General features: G+C 39.8%; 1 protein-coding gene across 2 annotated transcripts in view; it reads right to left on the reverse strand.

Moving 5' to 3' along the window:
- Positions 1–19,293, reverse strand: part of SKOR2 (SKI family transcriptional corepressor 2) — a 49,921-nt gene that overhangs the window by 11,299 nt on the left and 19,329 nt on the right. For both annotated transcript variants that reach the window (XM_074340019.2, XM_019739664.3), the window contains exons 5-7: positions 10,448–10,513; positions 9,969–10,067; positions 1,645–1,712 (exon numbers count right to left, since the gene is read on the reverse strand). In XM_074340019.2, coding sequence (XP_074196120.2) covers positions 1,645–1,712; positions 9,969–10,067; positions 10,448–10,513 — 233 coding nt within the window. The remainder of the gene's footprint in view (positions 1–1,644; positions 1,713–9,968; positions 10,068–10,447; positions 10,514–19,293) is intronic.

A 19,293-nucleotide genomic window follows, 5' to 3' on the forward strand; every position in this document is an offset into this window, starting at 1 on the left:
CCTTGTTGTTAAGAGCACCGCGCTGTAACCAACTGAACTAACTGGTTGCCCCAATAGTTTCCCTTTTTAATGCCCATTTTACTAGATTCACACCACCCCGAAATCACAAATTTTTGGTGGCATATATGACAATTTTTGTTTTAAAAGTCTGAAAACAATATCCTGAGTAAACTCAGTAAGGTCTTAACATTTTGTATCACTTTACTAACAATTGTCACCCCAATACACTTTAATTACAAAAAAAAAATTTATATCCCTCTACCTCCAATTCTATATTTCAGTTCATCCTCTGGACAAAGAGAACAAGTATATTCATAGCAAGTAATTAGTAGCGCTTATTTTCTAGGTATCAAAAGTTAAAAATAGTAGATACATTTTTTTAACCTCTGTGGGGGCGGGGGAGGGTTCATTGTCCACTGATTAAGAAAATCTTTTTGCTTTCCAGTGAATTTAGGTGCAAAGAAAAAAAAACTAACAAACTAAACCAAAAGAAGAAGAAAGATCCTGTTTAAGAGGCGGCTTACGTTGAGGCGGTTTTCAGAACTGAGAATTGGGAACCAGCACTTGAGATCAAGGAAAACCTCAGGGTTAGAACGTCAAGAAACACTTTTAACAGAGACCCCAGAATGGGGAGAAACACCATGAAATACAACGTGACTTTAGAAATGACTCTTAGCAATCTCCATTCACACAAACATGATTTCTCCCATGGAGAAAGGAAACATTAATAACCATCTTTCTTAAATAGTCCTGACAGAGAGCTAGCTACCTGGCTCTTGAGACAAGACAGGTGGCTATGCAAAGATACATACTTAATGGTATAAGGATGACATGGACCGGCTCAGAAATGCCGAGCAACCCAAATTATAGCAATCAGGCTGTGAATTATACTGAGAACCAGTGTGTGTCTTTATCCAGGTGCTTGAAAGTACCCTGCAAACACTGAGCAGAAATTTCTCCATTGTAATCATGAAAATGAGGAAGCTGGGGAGACTGGTTTAAAAGCATTAGTGAATAATACCAGGTATATCTGCGTGGGGACAGAGGGCAAGGAATCCATTCAGAAGAAAACAAAAAAATAGACTATTTATTTATCAGACATCTTCCTGTTTTCCTGTTTCTGTATAAATAGATTTTGGTCAGTGTCCACTTGTAGACATGATTAGAATAGAGTGAGTAACACACTTCATTTGGAAATAGGTCCTTTCTTTTCATCTTTCAAGTGAATTGAATTGATTAATTGTGTTATACTAAGTTCTATCGCTAGTGGAGAGCCTGGGTCAGGTCTGGGCAGTGCAAGGAGGGGGAAGATGGAAGACAATTGCCCTTCACTGAGCTTCTAGCACATTCCAGCACTGCATTTGGAATTTTACACAGTGGAAGACGATGCAGGTAGCTCTGGTTTGCCCACAGAGACAATTCACACATCTGTCTATTAACACATGGTAGGTAGTTACGTTCAGAGGAAACGTACTGACACATCTGTTTATCCTGTGTCTAAGTAAATCTCTTGGTAATTAACATCTAAACCAGCTGAGAAGTCTAAGTGGACCAAAGGATTTCACAGCAAAAATCATACACATTGGGTGGTTTGAAAACAAGCCCATCCAGTTACATTTATTTTTAAGCAGAAATGCATCTTACAATTTGTAACTGTTGCACCATTTCTTCTCGGTAGGCTAGTTCCCTTTTCATCTGATCCTGAAAATTATCTAGTAGGAGAGAGACACAGAGAAAGAAATTAATTGAAGTGCAAAATCTACTTTTAGTATATTTAGAAAAAAATATTACTGACAGTCCCGTAGAAACCTCCTCCACATTTCTGGTATTTAAAAAATAAATAAATAAATAACATGGTTGCTTGAAGGAATATTTTCAAGACTATCATTTAATCAGAATAGACAGTCAACTCGGAGAGGGTAAGGTCTATATCCCATATGTCACAGTAGCTCATAAACCATCTAGTACAATCCCTTGCATATAATCATTACTCAGGAATGTCGGGTGCAAACATGTTCGCTAACTTTGCACACTTGAGCAAGTCACAGGTATTGAACGCTTTCACTGTGTTCTGAAGTCCAGATTGAGTAAGAGGGTCAATCTGAGATCACAGGAAAGGCAGACTCTTGGGCATGGAATACCTTCTGGGTGATAAGACATTGGTCCATTAGATATGCCTGCCTGGCTTCACTGCAGCCCTTCTCACTCTTAAGAGAGGGATAAACACACTCTGGCCTGAGCCTCCCAACCTGCAAACTCTCTGTCCCTGTATCAGCCATATTTTATGGCTCTCCTTGGGTCTGCTGCGGTTCTACAGAGTTCGCCTCAATCTGAGAAGGGAGGAGCTGTAAGAGATACTGTCATGCAAAATATCTCTGCTACTCGGCACAGCAATCATTTTTATTGCATTCATGGAAAGAAAAGACTGCCTGATGTGTATGGTGTTGTTGCGTCTTCTCCATGGGCTCTCTTTAAAAGTGTGGGCTTGGCTAACCAGCTTTTGGTGGAAAATCAGATCTGCAGTTTAAAGAAAGCAGACACGTTGTCATCCTCTTTTCCTCTCTTCTGCCTTTCACCTGTACATCCAATTGTGGTGTGAGTCCTATACATTCCACCTCCATCCTCTCCTCTCTTGGCCGGTGTTACCTCCCACATGCAGACACACCTTCCCTGAATACTTTCCCTGCTGACCCTCTTGCCTCCAGTCTCTCCTCTACATTCCTTTCTTTCTCCTGCTGAAAAAAATCTGCACTGGCTTCCCATCGCTTTCAAGATAATAAATCCTTTACCACGCGTGAGATGCTGAGCCCTTAGAAATTAAAAACATTTTCCCTTTTCCTTTTTCGACATCTACCTTTCCATACTGTTGGAATTCCTTCCGCAAACTCAAGCGTGTTTTATGTATGTATGCATTTATTTATTTTTAAAGACTTTATTTTCTAGAGAAGTTTTAGGTTCACAACAAAATTAAGAGGAAGCTACAGAGATTTCTCACCCCTACACATGCAGAGCGTCCCCCATTATCGACATCACTCACCAGAGAGGGACATTTGTCACCAGGGATAAACCCACAGTGACACATCATAACCATCCAAAGTCCATAGTGTACCTTAGGGTTCGCTCCTGGTGGTGAACATCCTATGGGCTTGGACAAATGTCTAATAACATATATCCATCATTCTAGTATCATACAGAGTATTTTCATTGCCCTAAAAATCCTCTGTGCTCTGCCTCGTCGTCCCTCTCCGCCCCACTCCTGGCAACCATTTATCTTTTTATTGTCTCCACAGTTTTGCCTTTTATAATACATTTTTTAAAAAGACCCAATCCCTACTTTCACCTCTGAATTTGATGTGAGAGGTACTGTTCTAGAGGGAAGTATGTGGTACAAAGTAAGGGTGGAGGGAGAGGCCCTCATTCCCTCAGGGAGTTAAGGGGGAGGAAATGCCTGAGCAGAGATGTGGAGAACAGTATTCCACACAAAGACGTGGAAGGAGGAGTGAGGAAGACTCCTCAGTTGGCTGCAGCTAAGGGTGCGGGAGGAAATTCCCTGCACCCCATCACCCACCACACCACTCTCCAGTCCGCACATGCATTGTTCTTCAGCTTCTTTCTCTTTGCCACTGCTGTGGTCTTGCTCTTACAGTAAACAGCTCCCTTTCCTTCAAAGGCCAGCCTAAATGTCATCACTTCCAGAAAATTTTCAGTGGTTCTCCTGCCTCCTCCTTCCAGAATTAGTCAACCTTCTTTGTACTCCTCAGTGCTCTATACATACCTCTATTAATACATCCATAATACCTACCAGGGTTAGTTGTTCTACCTCTGACTCCCAGCTAACCAGCGAGTTCTTGGAGGGCAGTAAGGTAAGTTTTAGACACTTAAAATTTCCAAAGCCCTCCACAGTGGTACACAGCAGGGGCTATTTAATGAAGGAAGAGTGAAAAGAACACTAAAGTATCCACCAGAAGGTCTGGATTCTGCCATGGACAGTAAATACCCCACTCTGGGGGCTCAGATCTTTATCTGAACAAACAAGGGTGTGGAATGAGATGCTCTGTAGGTCTTTTCTGGCTCTAGTGCTTTAAGATTTGGTGACAAGGTAAACTGGTTTAGCTGGGCTCCAATCACCCAGTTCTGTCTTTCCTGTGCTGGGCAAGGGGGAGTGGGTGCTTTTGACTTACACAGAAAACAATGAGGCGTGAGGTACTATGTGAGGGGCTGGCACCCACCCCGCCATCTCAGGATGCTGTGGAGCCAGGTCAAAGACCATGGGTTGGGCATCGGGTAACAGGGAACAAGCACTCCACAAACTGCCCTGGTTCCAAGGCCATTGGCCTTGTACCCAGGCTCAAAAGCTTCCAGGAAGATCGGGGTGTTTTCCAGACACCAGGGCACATGCCAAGCAGATCTCCCTCTGTGAAGGAAAGAACTGTCCTCTGAGCCTCCATAGGTTCCTCTGTCCGTCTAGGCTCCCGAGGTGCCTCTGACCAGGGTGGTGAACTGAGATGGATTAGGAATAAGGGGCCACCTGAAGCTGACCTGGCTGGGGCACCTACCTGCGACCCTAGAAGATGCTAAGGGCAATTCAGAGTGGAATGGTGATAATTAGCCCTTATTTAACGCATGTTCTTGCTTTATGATGGTACACTTAATATAATTATTTAAGTAAAAATGAAGCCAGTAAAGTGTTAGAAAAAATGGTGAATATTTTATAAGATTGGGGTGGGGAAGGGCATTAAAGACAATAGTTGTCTTTAAACCAAAAAGGGAAATATTGATAGATTTGATTAGACAAGAATTCGAAACTTTGGTGTGACAATAAACTACAAACAAATTAAACTCTGAAAACACAAAACAGCATAGTCAACATTTAAAAGTAATTGATACAAACAAAAGTATATTTGCGATATGACAAGGAATTAATATTTTAGTACATAAAGAATTCATATAAAACAATAAGAAAATGAACATATCAAAAGATATATGAGGAGGGAATATAATGAGCATTCACAAAACATACAAATGGTGGTCGACCTGAAAAGTGTTCAACATCCCTAGTAATGAAAGAAAAGGAAATATGAGGTACCATTTTTCTCCCCGTGTAATTGAGCAAAAATGAAAAGAAAAAATATGTGGTGTTCTAAGGATGGGCATATACTTAGTACAGCCTTTCTGGAAAGCAACGTGAAATGATGTACCAAAAGCTTTAAAAATTCATACTCTTTCACATACACTAAAAAGGCTGAAACTCTAAAATGTTAACATTGGTTATCTCTAGGTGACAAGATTATAGGTGATTTTTGTTTTCTTCCCTTTGTATTTCTGTTGATTTACGATTTTCCACAAGCATGTGTATAACGTTTGAGTCATAAAGATTGTTCATTGGCAAATGGAAATCAAAAACCTTAACATTTTTGCTATGTTCTAAAGAGTGATGAAGGCCCCATTTAACTAGAGATGAAAAAAATCACTAAGCCAATTTCTCTAATGCAAATCACTTAAAACCCAACTATTTTTGGAAAGCAATAGTATAAAAGGAGGGAGGAGAGAAAAGCACTGAAGCCCAGTCTGTCAGCCAGCACAGGGGCAAGGGCTGCGCTCCGTCAATGTACACAGTTTGAAAAGCCAAAGCATTTTCCAAACGACAATGAAAAGTATCCAGCCTACATTACTGGGACCAGAAGTAAGAAAACCCGTATGGTCCCTTCGGTTCACCTGGTATATCCTACTCATCAAGCAACAGGCGTTGGGGCTCATTTTGTTTACAAAGACTTCACTTTATCACTGCTTTTAAACAACTATTGTGACTTTGGATCTGTACAGTGTTTTAGAATTCTGCCATCTCTCCTCCTCCAGAGGATGCTACAAAAAGAGAGAGGAAGAATGGAAACCACTGAAGATAGAATGAATCCAGTAACAGCCACAGGTGAAAGATGGGATAAAGATGAAATGTAGTTTGGTTTTAATGTGAAGTAACCTTAACAGTAACTTGGAAGCGTAATACTTTATAAGAATCTAAAATGATGACAGGGTCAAAATCTACTACTTAAATTTTTCATAAAGCCCCAGTCATTAGGCCTTTTCTGTCATAACCAACTGGCCTTTCCGCTCAGTTCTCTCAAGTACCATGAATTTGTCATCAGATCTACAAATCCAAGGACTCAACTCATGAGCCCTCACTAATCTCCTTTATACAACAGATTTCAGTGATCCAACCCCATCTTTCATTGTCAGTTTTAATCTCTTTGAAGATGATGCCAAAATTTGTACCCATCATGTTTTGTGCCCATAATATGCCAGGTACTATGTGGGCAGCCGCCGGAGAACACGCTTTCCTGAACCTATGTACAAGGCTGCGAGGTAGAGGAGAGCAGTACATGGAAACAATCAAAGAGGAGTGAAGCTATAAGTAAACAAGTAGGACTTCAGCAAAGGGTGCCTACTGCAAAAGTGGGGAGGCTTCTGGGGGTGCTGGAACTTGATCTGTGTCCCAAAAGACGAGGACTACCTAGATGAGGGGGGGCTTCCAGGCTGGAGAAACTTGGCATGCAGAGGTGGAAAGCGCGGGGAGAGAGCAGTCTGCTAGAGAACTGGAGCTGTGCAGGGGGAGAGGTGGAAATAAGCCTGGAGAGGCAGGGTGGGTATCAAACCAAATTCCACTGCACGTTCCATCCTCTGTAACTACAGCCCAGTAAATCTCCAGAAGTTCTGGCTTCTGATATCAACTGGTTTACTAGAAAGTCCCTGCAGGACTGCAAGGGTCAAACTTTCAAACGGAATATGGTAGCAACAACACACATTACTACACATCAGTCCCTGCGCTAAACACTTTATCCGTGCCACTCACAGCAACCCTTTGAGGTAGGTAGTAGCATCGTTTTACAGGTGGAAATGAGCTGAGGTGACTTGCCTAAGGTTTCTCAGTGGGGGAGTCGGGCCACCAAATGTGGAGCCTCGCTGCTTAGCATCCTGCTTCTCTACCTCTGCCCTAATGGCAAATGCCTGCCTGTATCGCTTCTGTCCTCCTCCCGGCATTTCCCCGTTGGGGGCTTGCAGAGTATGTACGAGAGCAGCTCTGAGCCTCCATCCTAGTAAGTGGAGAGACACGCTTATTCTTCCTCCTCCTCTCAATCTCTGCCCCCCGCCCCCAAGAGACTTGCTTTCTCCTCCTTCCTCTCTCCTCTTCCTTCTCCTTCTCCACTTCCTCTGCCTCCTTCCTCGTCCTCCCTTCATCCTCATCCTCCTTCTCTTCTTTCCTCTTTCTCTTTTTCCTCTCCGTCCTCTTCCTCTTCCTTTTCCCTCCTCCTCCTCCTCCTCCTCCTCCTCCTCCTCCTCCTCCTCCTCCTCTTCCTCCCTCTAATCTTCGTCCTTACCTTTATTCATTCCTGGGGTCCTCACTAACTCTCAGAACCACGAGAAGCCCATGAGAAACTCAGAAATGTGGACCCATTTTAGGAAATGCTTTTCTAGAGCTCAATGTTAATAACCTCCTCTCGCGCCTTCTGCTTCGTTATCCCCCATCATCATCGCAGCTGACATTACGGGGCGCTTATCCCGTGCTAGGCGTGTGCGCAGCCCTTCACGTGGGTCCTCTCACTTAGTCCTCTCATCCGCCTGTGATACTGGAATGATCTGGGCCATCATACAGTTCCCAAGGTCCTACAACCAGGAAGCATCAGAGCCCCAAAGTGTACGCAGGTCTGGTCGATTTTTGAGCCTGGATTCCTAATAGTCACATGTGACAGCTTCGCCTAGCTCCCCAGTGCTCTAAGCGACCTGGATTTTACGTGTCCTGACTGCGAGTGTCTGTCCACCTCCTCATAAAAAGCTCTGCAAAACTCTGGCTGGGATTCCTCTATGCTTTCTTTTGATGCGGCTTCACCGAGTTCCGTTTTCCCCTCTCCATCTGAGTAAATCTAAATCTGTCTGCCAGCCTCACGGCCTCTCACATTCAGTTAACCAGCACGTAATGTGCACCTGCTATTTGCATTGGTGTGAAATTAACTGCCTCTTTGTGGTGTATCTAAACCACGCATTATTCAAACTTAGGCACACACACACCACTTCCTTGGTCAGTGGAACACACTGCAGATAAAAAAAGAGGACAATTTTGTTGTCGTTTAATTGAAGTGTTTCATATATGTGGTAATCACTGATTCATTTTAATTCATATAAAAAGGCTGAATGACAAGTCTGAATCATAGTTGGCCAGTTGTACTATAACATTCTAATTAAAAAAATAGACACATGTACACGTTATATAGTTAAGCAGTTAATAAGGAAAATGTACACATGATTATAAATTAATTTGTTCAAATGATTAATTAGCCTTTATTCATGGGATAAATTCTGGCTACACTGGCTTCATAGGAAGGTAGGTGGGCACTTGAGTGATTCAATGGGACTTGGACCCACTCTGCTGGGTCTAAAAGCAGGGATTTGCAAACTCAGTAACAATTAGATCAACATCAGCTTATAGAGGAAACTAATCATTTAATGTTTGCTCATGGCTGCAAGGAATGGTGCAGTCTTTCTTAAGACACATTGTTAGAAATGAGAGAACCCTGAATCCTTTGGAAGCATCTGCTTTTTAAGGTTTCAAAGATATGTTTAATATGTTTCCTTTTTTCTCGAAGCTTCAAACGTCATGATGTTTCTAACACACTATCAAAAGCTACTGGCCATTCTCCTCCCTTGGATCTTATTCTAAGCCTCAGCAGGCATTCTCTAAGTTCCAAATACTGAGTTCCAAACCTCCCTTGTGGGTACTAAGAGATCACAAGTTTGGCAGGCCCTGCTGCTCCTTGCCGTCAGAGCTCTTTTCTGTCATGCGTCTGCTTCAGTTTTACTGCACTAAGCATTCTGGTGGAACGCACTACGACATGTTACCAGGAACCTAGTATGATTCAAAAACACTGCCCCGAGAGGGCACCTCTTTCAGTTGTGCTGACGATTACATTGGAGAAACCCTGGTGAATGCAGACTTTCATGATCATCTTATTTAAATTGTCACAATTACTGGAAAATCTTCTTCCAGATGCTGGTCTATGGTGCTAGCACAGGAATCGCCAACATGTATTTTGTGATGCCCGGATTAATAAACAAGGGGCACGCTGACATTCTAAAAAATGACCCAGAAAAAATTAATAGTAAATGTATATAATTTAAAATATAAGCGTGCATACTATTTTCTTTCCCAGTTTCCTTTCTCTTGGAGAGAGGACTATGACTAAGTGAAACGCCAAAAAACTTGAAAAAATACTATTGTGCTGTATATGTCCAAATGTGACTCAGACCAGGGCTGGTAAACTTTAGAAATCTGGCCACCTACATAAAGTCTTTCTGAAATTCCAGCACTCTGGGAGTAGAACCAATAGTTTTTACCCTACAATATCTCCTGCCACCAAAGTTGGAATGGAATTTTAATATTAAATATGGATAGAGAATCCAAAACTACTAAAATTATACTAATTTCAATTAACAAAATAAATATGTGTATACACTGAATTGTTAAATTTTAAATCTTCATGTTTATACATATCTCAAACACCAACCAGCTCTCCAGCTAGCATTATCTGAGAATAAAAATTAATTGTTCATTTGTTTTTCCTACCTTAGAGAATAAAAATACGTGAGTTAGTCTTTTAAAACATATATATATAACTGAATATTTAGATACATCTATTTATTTAATGTATATTTGCATATATATTTAAAAATACACAATATATACACACAGATACACACATACCAATACAATAAATACCAAAAGTTCTTGTAAGAAATCTCATCTGTGAGCTGATTCAAAGCATAAATAACAAGCTAAAATTTCCAAATATTTAGACAGAGACCACAGGAAGACCAAATGGTGCTTTACAGTCACTTAATACTTAGAATCATATTCGTAAGCCTAATAATAGAAATGTCATAAAATATCATCATGCAATGAAATGAAAGTGATTTCTTACTGAATACTGGGAAAGATGTATTTCCTTTTAACACTTGGAATTCTTGTTCTAGTCGTCTTCGTAAATCTATTTGTTCAAATAAAACCTTCTGAAGTTCTTCTAATAAAGAAAAAAAGAAGAGTCATTTTACTAATCTTTACAAATAACTCTCCAGAGAACTGTTATATATGGCAATTTATTATTATAAGACGAAATATTTTACCAGTTTAAAGAGTGTTGCATAGACATAGGATAGATTTTGTGCAGAAATCCATGAATATAAATCAATGTAATATATTATTTTAAAGTATTATATTACAGTGTCATGTATTGATTGATATGTATGCATTAATCTCAATTATATCCACCCAATGGTCCATATATTATTCATATGTTGCTTGTCAAGCTTAAAATATGGCATAGAACAAAAATATCCTCCTATTATCTCTATGGCATTTTAAAGCTAAGAGAAGTTCTACAGAATTAAAACTTTTCTTTACCTTTCCCCATATTTTCTACATCCTTTTTGAGTGAATGAGGTGAATTTGTTTCTTGTGTGTGGTCACCTTTTAAAAAAAGGAGAAAAAAATATTAGTTTTCTGTAGGCTGTTTTCTGCAAGTTTTTCTCTTCATTTTCTTTTCATAACTACAAAAGAGCTTATTATTTAATATAACTTGAAAGTGGAAATCCTCAGAACCGAATGTCCTCATTTGCTCGTGCCCAATTCCCCTGAAGCGTAGCGGGGAGCTGGAAAAAACGAGGGTGCAGTGTACGTAGCCTGTGATGGCAGCTCCGTGAAAGCAGATTCCTGATGTTAACCTCCTTCCAGCCTCCACCATTATCCATCCTTTACAATGAAGGCAATTGCTAGAATGGGAAAGAGAGGAGGTTGAACATTCAACATTTCTGGAGGAGGTTCGATCAGAGTCCCTCTCCTTTCAGAAGTGAAGAAGCTTCTGTCTGTTGGAAGGCCCTCAACATGGTGGAAGCAGAGGCCTCTTACCATCTTGGGTCACCAAAATTTGGAGCAATGACAAAGAAAAGGGAGGATGTTTGAGTTGTTCCTGGAAGAGAATTTATAAGCCTGGAGCAATTTCCTAATAACTGACAGTTTTTCTAAATCAACATAAAACAGAGACATGAAATAGTTATCTTATGCTAGTTTGTAATAGTCACACGCTTGCTGATAGCTTCCTAACTACTTGGATTTAACCAATAAAAACTCCATTGTAGACAAAGGTTAGATTGTTTTTCTTATCTGTTTTGCTTATATGCCAACTAGAATGATGGCAAGCTAAAGAAATGTATTTATTTACACTCATAAATTGAGTCTACATAACCCAAAAAACATAAATGAATAAAAAAATCCAATCATTCAGCTAACCAGAATTTTGTTTTCAAATTTCAATCTGCTATCTGCGACTACCCACATAATGTAATAAGCTTTCCATTCCATTTGAAGAGGTATGGTAATACAGACAAAAGTGCTCTGAGGTTTCATCCATCCCTCCTTCCTCCCCCCAGGTTAGCTCCCTCCTCTGTGCTCTTAGCAATGTGTGCTTACTTGCCTTCTGCACCCATGAGGTGCCATGCTACTTGAAGGTATGGATGCTTTTTTTCCTGCATGGCCAGTGCCTAGGATGGTGTGGCACACGTAATAGGTATTCAACAAAGTGTCTTTGGTTGTCACTGAAAAGAACCCCAGGAGGTTGTAAATTCTAAATTAATAGCACAGGCCAGAATGCATCATTTCAATTCTCTCCTCACTATTTATTTATCTCCCTTCCTCAGCAAGAAATGGAATGTAATGGCCCTGGGCACTTGTAGGAATACTGGGAGATTTCACCGTCAAGGTAAAAATTCCTGCAAAGAGGGAGACAGAATTTCTCCCCTAGCAGTGGCCTACAATATTAAGGACGGACAGGAAAATCCTTAATATGATATTACGAATGGCGATTCTGCATTCCACCTGATGACTGTTGGGAGTACGTGTGTGCAGGTATTTGTGTGTGCATACATGTGTATTTAAATGCATATATGTAAATATAATATATGCAAATATCCCTGCACACATGCATAGTTATGGTGCTTCCCTGCTCCCCATCATTAGGACAATAAGATCTTTGGCATCCATTAATTCTTTCATGTCAGGCATTTTCTCTATTATCTAGATCATACTTGCACAAACTCATTCCCACTCTCATCTTGGATATGACCACTCTCTATAAGCTTTTAAACATTACTACCTTGGCATTCCTCTCCATATAATAAAATAATGAGGAAATATCTGTGAAGTAGTCTAAATATAGTCCTTAATATAATTCCTACAAAATACTACTGTCTTAAAGAACAGTAACATGCACGTTGATAACAAATCATAAATATGTAAACCGAGAAGAGTGGTATTTTGAAATGAAGATAAGTGCATATTATGTGCAGTTTTGCCTATGTTTGCTCTAGTCTCAGTTAGCAGGTTAGGTGTGCAGACCTTTCATACTCACATACAGTATTGAGTCTGAACAAGAGAAGAAACAAGTATGTATACATATCTCTGTATCCATTTACAGGCCAAAATGAGATTTTATCCCAACTACTCGAAACTTGATTTAAGTAACATATTTTGTTTCCGAATAGGCAACTTTAGAAACCATGTGCTTAGTGCATTATAGACCAGATTCTTTCCGATTCATTTATGTGTTTTGTGAACTGCCTGCCTTATATTACATTTCAATTAGATCGTTAAATTAAAAAATTAAAATATGATATGTTAAAATGCATTTCTTTTCCACTTCACAATTAGGAGGTCTACATAGGTATGAAACCATGAAATGGAGGGCCAGTAAATGGAAACTATATTAACCACAGGCAAATCTACTGATGATATTAATAATAAGCTTTTCTGGGGCCGGCCCAGTGGCTCAGGCAGTTAGAGCTCCATGCTCCTAACTCCAAAGGCTGCCAGTTCGATTCCCACATGGGCCAGTGGGCTCTCAACCACAAGGTTGCCGGTTCAATTCCTCAACTCCCGCAAGGGATGGTGGGCAGCGCCCCCTGCAACTAAGTTTGAACACGGCACCTTGAGCTGAGCTGCCGCTGAGCTCCCGGGTGGCTCAGTTGGTTGGAGTGTGTCCTCTCAACCACAGGGTTGCTGGTTTGACTCCCGCAAAGGATGGTGGGCTGCGCCCCCTGCAACTAGCAACAGCAACTGGACCTGGAGCTGAGCTGTGCCCTCCACAACTAAGACTGAAAGGACAACAACTTGAAGCTGAATGGCACCCTCCACAACTAAGATTGAAAGGACAACAACTTGACTTGGAAAAAAGGCCTGGAAGTACACACTGTTCCCCAGTAAAGTCCTGTTCCCCTTCCCCAATAAAATCTTAAAAAACAATAATAATAAAAAGATAAGCTTTTCTTTTCATCAGCATTGTGGAGGTTTTATTAATATTTTACATCAGTGTCTATTTCAAAGAGATATTTTGCTGCAACTTCTGGGTAAAATCCGCCAATTTTGAGTTTAGAATCTTTCATTTACAAAGGGTTGTTTAAAATGGTTAAATGTTAGGTAAATAAGGAGCACAGACGCTTCAGCTGCCTTTTAAATATCTGGACCGCTGCCTTTTGTATATTACTAATCTGTAAAAACCAGATTGTTAATGGTGGTTAAAAATGACCTCTGGGAGCCTGGATATGTTTGTTCACTATTACTGCTAATGTTTTCCATCTGGTTAAAAAAAAAAAAAAAAAGCAGTCTAATACTAGATTAAATAAATGAGATTTAGTTGACAATGAGCTTCCAATTTTTATAAATATTCTATTAGGTTAAATATATTTTACTTTTCCAAAAATAATGAATGGGTTTGGAGACACCCCAAAATTAAAATTGTTATTTTCCTTCTCACTATGTTCCCCCTTTTAAAAAGTTACAAAGTGTGTGGGGGGCATAGATATCTTAATTGTGTAGAATTCTAGGAGAGAAAATTATAACATGGTAGGAAACTCTTTCTTGGAGGCTTGGCCTGAAATATATCTTCGGTCAGACAATTGGGTGGCTTAAAGTCAGAGAGTAATGGATAATTAGGGCATAAAACACATCCTGTGGATTGCTGTGGCCAGAGCTGCTGCTCAGGGATCTGTCTACACTAGCACTCCACAAGTGCACATTCGTGAGGCCAGCTCATTGTCACTTGCATCCTTGCCCATAAATCCTGCTCACCTGGTAGGTAGAGGCGGCTTCGTGTCACATCAGGAAAACTGCACCTTGCTGAATGCAGTAAAGGCCAGAGAGCTTGGGGCCCCATGGTTCCTGCTTCCCTGGTCTCTCCAGGGTCCTCTAGCACCAGGTGGTCCCACATCCCAGGTGAATGTCCCCCCCCACCCTTGTTTCTGCCCTCACACAGCCATCAGAAACTGGAATTTCAAGACGGATGGATACGAGAATATGCCGTGTTTAAGCAGACATGAGCAGTAAACAGGAGAGGAGAAGGAGACTGGGTATCCAAAGGAGAAAAGAACCAAAGAACGGCCAATAGATTCATTAGCACTACCTTTCAAAGCACAGGGTAATTCTCTTAAATATCATGTCACACCTCTGCTCAAGAACCTGCAATGGCTCCCATGGTCTACACTGCAGAATCCACTCGAACTTTCTTCCCTGGAGCCTCCAGGTTCTCCCATAACCTTGTCCCATCTGGCTGAGCTGAGCTATTTTTCTCTATCACCAAACACAAACCCTTTACTCTAGGTGGGCCTTTATTTCTCACATCTGCTGGCTCTGCCTTCCGCTGTTTCTCTTGCCTAGTGCTCACGCCCCTCCTCTCCCTGTCCATCCAAAATCAGCATGCCACCCAAGTCTCTCCTCTTCCGTAAAGCCTTTCCCAACTTCTGCAAGAGCTGGTGACCTATTCCTTCCTGGTCTAAGTTCTAGGTGCTGGTTGTCTTGACTCTGCCACTTTGTACCCAATATTCTGGTGTTTTACAACAGATGCAAGTCTAGTCTTTCCTAGCTAGAAAATCTGCTTTCTGAGGGCAGGGAGACCCTGCTGTACAGGTAACCCTCATCACCTCCTACCCTACATGGTACTCATACATTCCACGAATGCTGTTTGCACTGAATTCAATTTGGTTTGTGAAAGAAATACGAACTAACGTTATTGTAAATCCTCAATGGTCACAAAGGGTTTGTAAGCACTAACTCATTCCTATGAATGAAAAAGCACATTTTGATCCATTTGCATAGTCTAAGACTTACTCTGTATTTTCAGTTTACTGGGAAAGTTTGTGATGATTCCATTTTTATTTCTATCTGACATTTTGAAATTTCTTTAGAGATAAAATCATAGCACTGAATTTTACACAAGACATGAAAAATATTAATGTATATGTCTGCTGTTGCTGCTGACAGAAAAAAATACCTGACATTTTTAGAGCTCGTTTAATTTTAGGAGCCAAAGAAGTAGGTCAGATGATCTGTTCTGTTGGTGGTCGTGGGGTAGGAGGAAAAGCTGATTAAATAGACGTTACTATTCTCAAGCTAAACTTGAGTTTAATACATAAGATAATTTAAATGTTGCGTCTCGTGTGTGTGTGTGTGTGTGTGTGTGTGGTACAATACAAAATTTGGATGAAGAATAAAAATTTGGGCATCCATGTACCCTTTCTATGGAAATACATTCTTCTTCCCTTTTCATCCCCACATGGTCTCCTACTCCGTGTCTTGGCTGTCTTCCTTTTCAATTCTCTCTTGAGTCTGCAAACAGCACTCAGAGGCACTGTCCCAGCCAGCAACCCCAGGGGCCAGCAAGCTGCGTATCACTGAAAGGTCCACTGTGTTCCCCTAGGACTGCTGTTGAAAACACTTGATGGAAAACATTCGGAGAAAATATTTCCTTTTATAGAAAGAGTGTTATTTAATTGCACACTCAAGGATAAATTTAATCAATGAAACTATTTTGGTTTGGGGCTATGTCTATGCATGAAATACACATGTACACTAACATTGGGATGAAGAATAAAACATTTTAGTTAAATATCGAGACGTTTCCATAGTTGGTGAGGGCTTCTGTGCAACTTAATGTGTTCTGGTGCAGGGGTGCTGACGCTGGAAGGGAAGGTATAATCCACTAGCCAGGTTACAGTCTCTGCCTATAGTTCCCCAAAGCAGTGTCATGCCCTCAGGGCTGGTTCCACCTCTCTCCTCCCAGCCAGCCTAGCACAGGGCCTGGCCTCTGTTGAACAATGAACCAAGATGGCATTTATAATGTTTAATTCCTTAATAAACTCTGAATTTTAACAATGAAGCTTAGTTTTACAATCGGGATTTAGTTTAGATTTTCTGGAATTTTTATTTTCTCTTTCCCTAACAACCTAGCTTACAATTTGAATGGGGTCAAAGATAATCTACAGATAGAATAACTAGGACATTTGCCAATAACCAAAATTTAGCACGACATATGCTTTAAAAAGGGTTTTAAGGACACTTTGTGTTAAAGCATTTAAAAAAAATCAATTACACAGAAAGCAAAGTTAAATTAATTTTCTCCTCTATCAATGGGACATGGACTTCTGCTAATTTCTTGGTGTTAAATTCTACATTAAACTCTTCCCCTGTGACACTTGGCACGTTAGTGAGGTCACAAAACAGAAGAGAAAAAAAATCAATACCACTGGAGAATGTATGGTACAGAATGAACTAACAAAACAGTAACTCCATTAGTGAAAAACAGGAACAAGAGCAAGATTCATACCGGTGGGGTTATAGTAAACGGAGAGTTATGGCAAACATTATAATTCATGACCAAAATTTATTGCGAGGTGCATACACATTGCTTTTGGAATCAGAATATCAAATATCTTTGATTAGTGAATCTTAAGTTCATTCAGAATTCTCTTGAGTTTTAGAACTTGTGTTGCCAATTTATGCTACTTAATTTTTTTTTTCCTGGAGAGTTTTATTTTTGGTCTTCTCTATATCTTTGTTTCCTATACATTTTTAAAAATCACAAGTAAGAAGGGACATTTTTCATAAATAAAAAGAAACTGATATCTGAAAATATAGGGATTATTTAATTTTGAATACATATACTGAAAGACCTAAAAAGTCATTGTTCATTAAAATGTCAGTATTTATTTAGAGGTGGGAGATTTTATCAAATTTTACAGGTGGATAAACTGAGGCACAAAGTAGTTAAAGGGCTTACCCAAAGTCATCTAGGAAGTGAGAGAATTAAAACTCAGATCTACTAGTCTGTACTTTTTAAAATTTTTCTTCTTTTCCTGTTTCTTAAAAAAAAACCCATAAGCATGTTCTAAAATAGAATGGAATAATAAATCAGAGTGCCTCATCTGCTATATATTCATGAGAAGTGTAACTGCTTCTTACTATTCTCAGAAATCCATCCATAGCATATTAAGTACACTAGAGAATCATACCAGTTGAAAATCAAATTGATTTTAAAACTTCTATACATATAACAAGATGCAGCCATGCTTAGAGTCCAATGGTGCTGGCTTTTCTACAATGAAGGGGATTGAAATTGGGGATGAGTCCACTTTACGTGATTTCCTTGACCTGCAATAGCTTTGAGCTGCTGTCTTACCAGCTCACCCCACTGCATTCAATTTCAAATCACTTAACTTCACTAAAGTTATTCAAAACAGATATGCAAAACCTTACTTGGAGATTGCAAGAAAATGCTGCCATTTATACTTTTGAGTAGGTAATATTTTGACCAAACAACTATCTCTGTAATCTATATTACTTGGCTTTAAGCCATGGGTCTAATTTTAAGGAGACCTATAGATAAAAGTTTTACTGGCTCCTAAGGACTTTTGGGCTGCTTAAAAACTTCATGTCTGGTCCTTCTAATTATACAGAAGTACAAATTCTGCTGTGTGGAAGGTTGATGACCATTAACAGGGAGATGTTTAAGAAATCATTTAAAAATAAAATCTCTTTGAAATTGCTGAGAAGTAACAGTTACCAATAAGGCTGAAAGGTTCAAAGGAGGCTAAATTTAATTAAAATGATGAACGGAAAAATCAACTGGAACTAAGTATTGCTGCTGATTTTGTAGTAGGGATCCATTAAAGCAAGTATCTACCATTAAAGATATGTCTATATCCTTATTGTTTAGAGAAAGGTCAGAGAAATTTCTTGACAAACTATATTTATGATTGCCAGGGGGAGGAAATTCATATAAAAAAATTAAAAATTGCTTACTGACTTATTAGGTGGTTTGAAAAGACATTTCAATTCTTTTACGTTACACTGCATATGTACTCAATTAAAATACTGATATTTTCCAATCACAATGATTGAATTAAACACTGGCTAAAGGACACATGGTTATATCAACCTGACTGGATGGTATTTTGTGTAGACCAGGATTAGAGTTATTCATGCTGCCTTACAGCTGATCTGCTCCCTTCTTTTGATCAGAAGCAACTTGAGAGCAGAGACCGGTGTTGATTCTATCTCTGAATCTCCTAGTAAAGTGCCTAGCACAGAGTAGGTATTTTGAAATATTTGGGGAGTAATTGAGTAAATAAAAAAAATGAATGCTATCATGCACACAGGGGAGTTCACACTTGTTACATGGGGAGAAATAACTCCATTCAGAGCAGAGCATTCTTGATAAAGCCTTCTACTGCTACCAGCCCAAAGCAGCTAACCACAGGTCTTCATAATCTCTTTGGGGCCTCTGGATTTTTGACACTTTGCTAAATGAATGGATTCTTGGAGTCTGACCACAGGCAAATACATTAAGACCCAAACACAGGCCAATTGGGTGCCCACTCTGGGATTTTCTCAAGTGTGCATTCCAATGTGAAGACCATTAGCTAATGTTTCCTATAAGCAAGACAGCTGCAGGTACACCAAGTCCTCCAGGAACCCAAACTCCTTAACTAACGCTTGGTGTTTAACACATCTCCGCCTTCTCAGAAAAGAAACCATGAGGATGAAGTACTTGTGACCCATGATTCCAAGATAAATTTAACAAAGTATATTCCTCACCTGAACATTTGTTCATCTCAATAATGTTTTCATCCCTTCCATAGCCCACCTGTTTCCCATTCAATACAGATAATAATGTGATACACCGTACTACCTACATACTTCCCTGAATAATGCGAGAATGAAATTGTAATATGGAAAATCAATGTGGAACAAGTTTCTCTGGGAATCTGTATCAAATTAATTATTGTGAGGAAGGAACTAGTAATACATCAATAGCATGACTAGGTGTCATTACCGACGTAACTATTGACTATACTGCCCTGAGCTCCAGGCACTGAGTAAATTTTATGTGAACACCAATCCTGACTATACTTTTACTTCCTTCC

Source organism: Rhinolophus sinicus, chromosome 4 (assembly GCF_057876585.1).
Source record: "Rhinolophus sinicus isolate RSI-liver-muscle chromosome 4, RSI-T2T, whole genome shotgun sequence".
Classification (NCBI taxonomy): domain Eukaryota; kingdom Metazoa; phylum Chordata; class Mammalia; order Chiroptera; family Rhinolophidae; genus Rhinolophus; species Rhinolophus sinicus.